General features: G+C 47.8%; 1 protein-coding gene across 3 annotated transcripts in view; it reads left to right on the top strand.

The window, feature by feature from the left end:
- Positions 1-5,926: 5,926 nt before the first annotated feature.
- PRKCB (protein kinase C beta) overlaps positions 5,927-6,492 on the top strand; it is a 249,935-nt gene continuing 249,369 nt past the window's right edge. Inside the window, exon 1 of one of the 3 annotated variants that reach the window (XM_073361648.1) lies at positions 5,927-6,217. In XM_073361648.1, the coding sequence (XP_073217749.1) occupies positions 6,048-6,217 (170 nt within the window). In that variant the 5' untranslated portion in view covers positions 5,927-6,047. The remainder of the gene's footprint in view (positions 6,218-6,492) is intronic. The other 2 variants (XM_073361647.1, XM_073361649.1) reach the window with 2 other exon arrangements.

The following is a 6,492-nucleotide window of genomic DNA, read 5'->3' as shown; positions in this document are numbered from 1 at the left end:
GGAGGAGCACCAGTTGCTGTCTAACTGTGCCAGTTGCCACTGAAATGGTGGACAGTGGGGGCAGAGGAGGATGGTGGAATGGCTAGCCTTGCTCGAAGTGTACTCGTGCTGTGCTCACCTGTGCTCCTGGGGGACCATTTCTGTGGGTGGACAAAAAAGGGGTGTTCCGGGCATGCCGGGGGAAGAAATGGTGGTTAGCATACCAAGTATAGATAGAGCCACCGAGTGCAGGGAGAAAAGGGTTAATGCTGCTGTTAGTACCTGTATATTTGATTTTGCTCTGATGGTTTTTCCACAGGCTTTCTGGGGAGGATTTAGGTTGCTCAGAAACACATCCTCTAATGGTAAAAAAAAAAAAAGCATTCTCAAGCCTCTTCAAGTTTAAATACAGAATGAAACAGTCTGGGCTCACAATGCTGAAGCACCATGAATAAATAAAAGGCAAGTGACTGTGGCCCATGTGCCATGACCCAGGATGCCAATGTACAAGAATCATAACGCCGTGACAGTTAACTCCTGTTACACCATCGTTTCCCCAGGAACACGGGCACTGTTGCATGGGTGTGAAGATTTCTCTGCAAACTGCAAGAATCTCTATCTTGTCCCTTGGGTGCTGTCTTTTTGTCAGAGAGCACAATGCCAGTTATTCCAGTCTTTTGTCAGAAATAAACCCTTCCTGGCACTGCTGTAATTCCTTAAAACTATTTTTACTGCGAAATAGAATTCAAATGTACCAAAGTAGGAAACAAAGCAAATAAACCACACACTGCCATGCAAAGCAATAGGCAAGTGCAGTTTGCAGTTACAGTTCACCCCTTTCTCTTGACTTGGTTGGTGCAGTTTGATGCAACACCGACATCCATCCTCCTGACTTCAACATGCTTTTTATTACTTGGAGCCTACTAGCAGAGACATTGTATCTGAGTTTTGAAACCATATTTCACTTACTACACTAAAGTGTGACCAATGTTGGGCAACCAAGATCAAGTTGTTTTATACAATGTATGCTATTCTGTGCCAACACGATGTGCGTAGCACACAGGACGTACACACTTCCATCAGCTCAGGTTGTGACTTTTGCTTTGAAATATTCTCAGGTAGAATCAGTCCATTTTAAGGTTCAGATGCTACAAGGTGCTGAGCACCGACTCGAGGATGGGTGTGTGGCATTCCCTTCCGTGACCTCTGTGCCACAGGCAGAGTCACTCTGGTGTCATCAGAAATGCCCTAGATACCAATGAACAGTTTCTCACAGAAACTTTGGGCCTGATTCTGCTCTCACTCATACTCAATCTTTAAATAGTACTTTTTATAATCTAGGTTACTGTAAAAATAGTTCAGCTTGATATTTGAGAAACTATTTGAAATAATACATTATTTATGGCAAGTTAGTTTGCTAAATATTAAATTTTGTTGAGAAGTTAGTTTATTTTTGTGAACCTACTGAAACAGGAGTAAAATGTATTTTGATCCTTTTGTAAATCCTTGTAAATAGGAACTAAACCCAGAGAAGTCAGTATAATCCCACCAGCGTCTGACTGGCTTACGGGAGAGGAAAACCAGACTCACTATTTCTTTAGATCAAAATGAAATGTCTTTCTGGAGGCGCTGCTGTAGTTCAACTACAAGTTATTGAGCTCAGGAGAGCAGCCCCTGGATGCGTCCTGTGTTATGATCATAACGATCCCTTCTGTCTTTAAAATCCATGAATCTATTAATTCTGTTTCTGGCAGCTCACCTCCAATCCTCCTCATGGACACTCAGAAGAACTTTGTTATTTATCTCCCTTAATGATCACGTCCTGGTCTAATACCAGTTTCTTCCAGCAAAGCATTTCTTGTGAACCAGATACAGTAACACAGCTCACTCACTCAGCTCTTTCATTTCCTGGGAGCTGGCCCTTCTCCATGTGCTGTGAAGAAGAGTTCCCTTCCTAAGGATATGAATCATACCTCCCACTGAGCCTTCTCCTGATCCCTGCTGTCTCACAGGTCTCCCCACTACTGCTTGTATTTGTTTTCACACCCTCCAGCAATTGCAGGGGGACGGTGGCGTCTTGGAGTGACTCTGACTCTCTGTGAGTCTGCGGGGCAAGGAAATTAAATCCTGTGTGCCTCATTTTCTCAATCTGTAAAATGGGGATAGCACGTACCTACCTCTCAGGAGTGTTGTGAGCAGTAAGTATATATTCTCTGTGAAATCCTTGGAGATCCTTGGAGAAGAGAGAAGCGATAGCACAGCAGGGGCAAAATGTCTGAAATATTTTGTGTGTTGCTTATTTTCACGTTCAGTATCTTGCCCTTCTTGGCTGGCAGAAGGCATGGGTCTTTTTCAGAGGAATTTTTGGTTCAGAATCCTGTCTGCAGTTCTACAGCAGTGGGAATGAACAGAGCTGATTACCTGTTAGCCCCATGCTCCCCCTAACCCAGGGAGTGCTGTTTGCTTGCACGAGTGCTTTCAGTGCACCTCTAGGACCTTTCTTGTATTAATGAAACTACTGGGAAGCTTATGCTGACATTTTCAAAGCTGCCTAAGAAATGTGGATACCCAATTCCCATTAAAATGAACATACCCTTGAAAATCCTACCTTGTAATGTAACCTGATAGGTGCTGGTTTAAATTAATCTCCTAAATACAGGAACTGGACCCGGTATTGACACCTCTCCATATGCCATCATTTTGGATGCTGGAGTATGAATGCTAACATGATTATTAACACTTAAATTGGGAAATTAAAAAAAAACAACCTCTGTGGTTCTGCTACACTTTGAGTTCACTTACAGTTACAATGTAGATTTTATTTTGAAAATAGGTAAATAAATGACAAAAAACACCGCCAACAAAAAAGAAACAGGTAAAGTGCCCAGGATGTGCAAACAACACTGAGCAGAATTCAACCTAGTTGTGCTAAAGGTAGCATGCTCTCAGGGTAACATGCCATTTTCTTTAGCAAAAGTACACAAGATGGGACTCAGAATGACCCATTATGCTTAGTGTTGTTATTATTCCTCATTGCTGGGAGCGTATAAAGTGTTATTTCTAAATATTTTGTGAAAAGTTCCAAGTAAAGTTCCTTTCATCACCACAAGCGACCAGAACCTCACACTCAAAAGTCAGGTCATCCTGCAGCATATGCTGGGAGGTCTAATTTAGCAAGATGAGCATCACTTGCTGAACCACTGCTACTGCTTTCTGCAGCACCCTGTGCTTTCTTCGGAAGGCTCTTGTTCATCTTAATTTATGACCAAAATCTTCGTGCAAGGTGGTGTGGCTGCAGCCATTTATTTTTCCTTCTTCAGAGTAAGATCACTTGGCAAATTGTTTTAAAATGAGGCATCAGGTGTTAGTAACAAGTCTGTGTGTTCACAGAAAGAACTTGTCAGCAGAGTTGTCTCTAAATAGGCTATCTTTCAAAGCCTTTGATGAAGTGTTGTGGCTTTCTGCAAAAATTATTTATTATTATAATTGATTAGTATTAATGTTCCTGCAGATTGGTGCAGGTCCCAGTCCATAAGGAAGGAAGCATCCATGAATGTGGGAGCTATCAAGGGATAACACTTTTGTTGCATGGGATGAAGATATTGCAGCATTTCCAGGATATTAGGGTTATGTTTATGTTGTTTTCACGTCTTGTTTATTCTGGAAAAAAACAAACAAACAAAAAAGTTAAGCCTCCTTAATATTAATAGAAATAGTCCCATTATTGGTTTAAAATTCAATTAAAACAAGTTTGTGTGTGGATTTAGACCTTGCCCTGCACTATTTTCAACCCCAACATTCCAATGTTGGGCTGGTGCATGAGAATCTGAAAGTAAAACTGACTAGACACTAAAGTGAAATTGACAAATCTGTTTTCATTGTCCAGGATCAGGGATGTGCAACAGCTAGTAATATATATATATATAAAAGCATGGCAAATGAGATTTTAATAATCCTTTCACTTTAAGTATCTGGGGTATTTTTAGTAAATTGGATAAAAGAATTGTTTAAATTATGTGATTCAAAAACAAACAAACCTGACAGTGCCTCTGAACTAATTGGCACTGGATTCCTCCTCCCTCCCCCGAATAAACAGGACATGTGAGAACAACATAAGCAAATCTTCAGCCTGCCTGACTCTGCTCATGGTATCTAAGGCTTCATTTCTGCTCGCTGAGCTGATTGCTGCACAGCTCTGGGCAAATGCATAGAGGCAGGGGTTTGCCCACAGAATTCAGCTGCAGGTTTGGGGTTTAAATTTTCTCCTCTCTGAGCCACTCCTGGCCTCAGTCTGGGATACCCCATTCACATGACATCTCCCCACCACTGCAGTTCAGGTGCAGGAGATCAGACTAGGTCATGATGGTCTCCTCTGGTCCTTTAACGCTATGAAATCTCAGGGAACTCACATTTACTCTGGATATTTTCTCTACAAGACTGACATGTCCCTTAATGGTTTAAAGAAGGGATTTCCATATTACATTATTTATTTATTTTATTATGTACGTGTATTGCAGTAACTCCTAGCTTGCTTTCACCCCTGATTATTACTGGGGTGGTTGTGAAGATGAGGTAGGTTGTGTTTTCTTGCCCTCCGTGGGTATTTATGGGTATGGAGTGCACCGTTGTCTGTGTGTCATTTCGTGAATGGAAGTGCACTTGGCGCCTGATCTGTCATGCTTAATAGGTACTGGAGAGAGACTCCTTAGGGATGCGGGGCTTTTCGCAAGGAAGAGAACGAGGAAATGATCTGGGAACTCGGGTAATTGTTTTCCTTTCCTTTATGAAAGATTCCCCCCACCCCCCAGTCTCAAGGAGGGATCTATCTATTTCTCATGCTCTCACTTACCTTTCCTTCTTGTGTCCCTAGTCAGCCACGTTCTTCTTACAGCCTGGGCTGGGGACCGGGGCTCTTTCCTGCCGCATGGGGGCTTCTGGTGGGATGGTTTCTCGCTGCACTAGGACCCTCCTTCCCCAGTCATGTCACCCCCTGGAATGTGGCCCTCCAGGCCGCCACCTATTCAGCTCACGCCTACAAGCCACCCTTGTCTGCCCTCAGTCATGAGCCTGACCCTTGGGTTGATGGGCGGAGATAGTGGCCCTGCGGAAGGTGCTGAGGGCATGATATGCAAATAATGGGGTAGATATTTGGGGGGGGGGCTCCCGATGCAATGAAGTGGGGAGTGGGTGGGGTTTGCAGGGGGTGTTAAGAAGGATGGGGTAGATATTTGGGGGGGCTCCCGATGCAATGAAGTGGGGAGTGGGTGGGGCTTGCAGGGGGTGTTAAGAAGGATGGGGTAGATATTTGGGGGGGCTCCCGATGCAATGAAGTGGGGAGTGGGTGGGGCTTGCAGGGGGTGTTAAGAAGGATGGGGTAGATATTTGGGGGGGCTCCCGATGCAATGAAGTGGGGAGTGGGTGGGGCTTGCAGGGGGTGTTAAGAAGGATGGGCAGCTCAAGGGATGTTGGGTGGCAGAGCTCTGAAAACAAGGAGAGGGTAGGCGGGGTCTGGGGCAGATATATGCAAACGAGGTTGTGGAGCTATGCAAATTAGAAGTGTGTGGGCGAGTTTGCAGATAAAGTCGCAGGGGGGCAAAGCTATGCCCAACAGGGGGTGGGCAGGGCTATGCAAATCAGGGCCCAGGTGGGCGGGGCTGCGAGCACTGCCCCTTTGACACCGAGGGCCACGCTATGCAAATCAATCCGTGGTGGGAGGGGCTTGGGACGTGTCTATTGAAATGAGCGGAGTGGGCGGGGCTGGCAGCCTGGCTGGTGGGGCTGGGGCAAGTAAGGGGGGGGGGGAATCGGTGGGCGGAGCTAGGAGCCGCGCCGCCGGTGCAGGGGGAGCGGCTATGCAAATACGGATGCGGGGCGGGACTTCGCATGGAGAGGAGTGGGCGGGCCCTATGCAGATGAGTGGGCGGGGCGGGCAGGGTCTCTCGCTCTCCCTGCCCAGCTGCAGCCAGAGGTGCCGGGCGGCTGCATCCGGCTCGCGCGCGGCATCCGCACCAGCCGCGGCTCGGGCTCCGCGGGCGAGCAGGGGCGGAGGCGCCGGGCAGCAGCGCAGGATGGCGGAGCCGCCCGCCGCCCCCGGGTCCGAGGGCGAGGAGGGCCCGGTCCGCTTCGCCCGAAAGGGGGCCCTGAGGCAGAAGAACGTGCACGAGGTGAAGAACCACAAGTTCACGGCCCGGTTCTTCAAGCAGCCCACCTTCTGCAGCCACTGCACCGACTTCATCTGGTGAGTGCGCCCGGGGCCCCTGCGCCCGCCCGGGGCCACCGCTCGGGACCCCCGCAGCCCCCTGCACGCTTTTCTCGGGCCCCTCGCAGCCCCGCGTCCCTTGGCGCGCGCTGCCAGCCCCCTCGCGCCGTGCTCCCTGGGGGGAGCCCTGTCAGCGCCCCTCACGGCTGTGTGTCCCATGGGGGGACACCGGTGTCCCCTTGGCTTAGGTGCTCTCCTAGGGGTCTGTCTGTATGGCTCTGTGCCCCCTTGCACCCCTGTATAGACTCTGTGTA

This window comes from Lepidochelys kempii, chromosome 10 (genome assembly GCF_965140285.1).
Source record: "Lepidochelys kempii isolate rLepKem1 chromosome 10, rLepKem1.hap1, whole genome shotgun sequence".
Classification (NCBI taxonomy): Eukaryota; Metazoa; Chordata; order Testudines; family Cheloniidae; genus Lepidochelys; species Lepidochelys kempii.
Note: the sequence above shows the minus strand (reverse complement) of the source record. Positions and strands in the feature narration are given on the sequence as shown.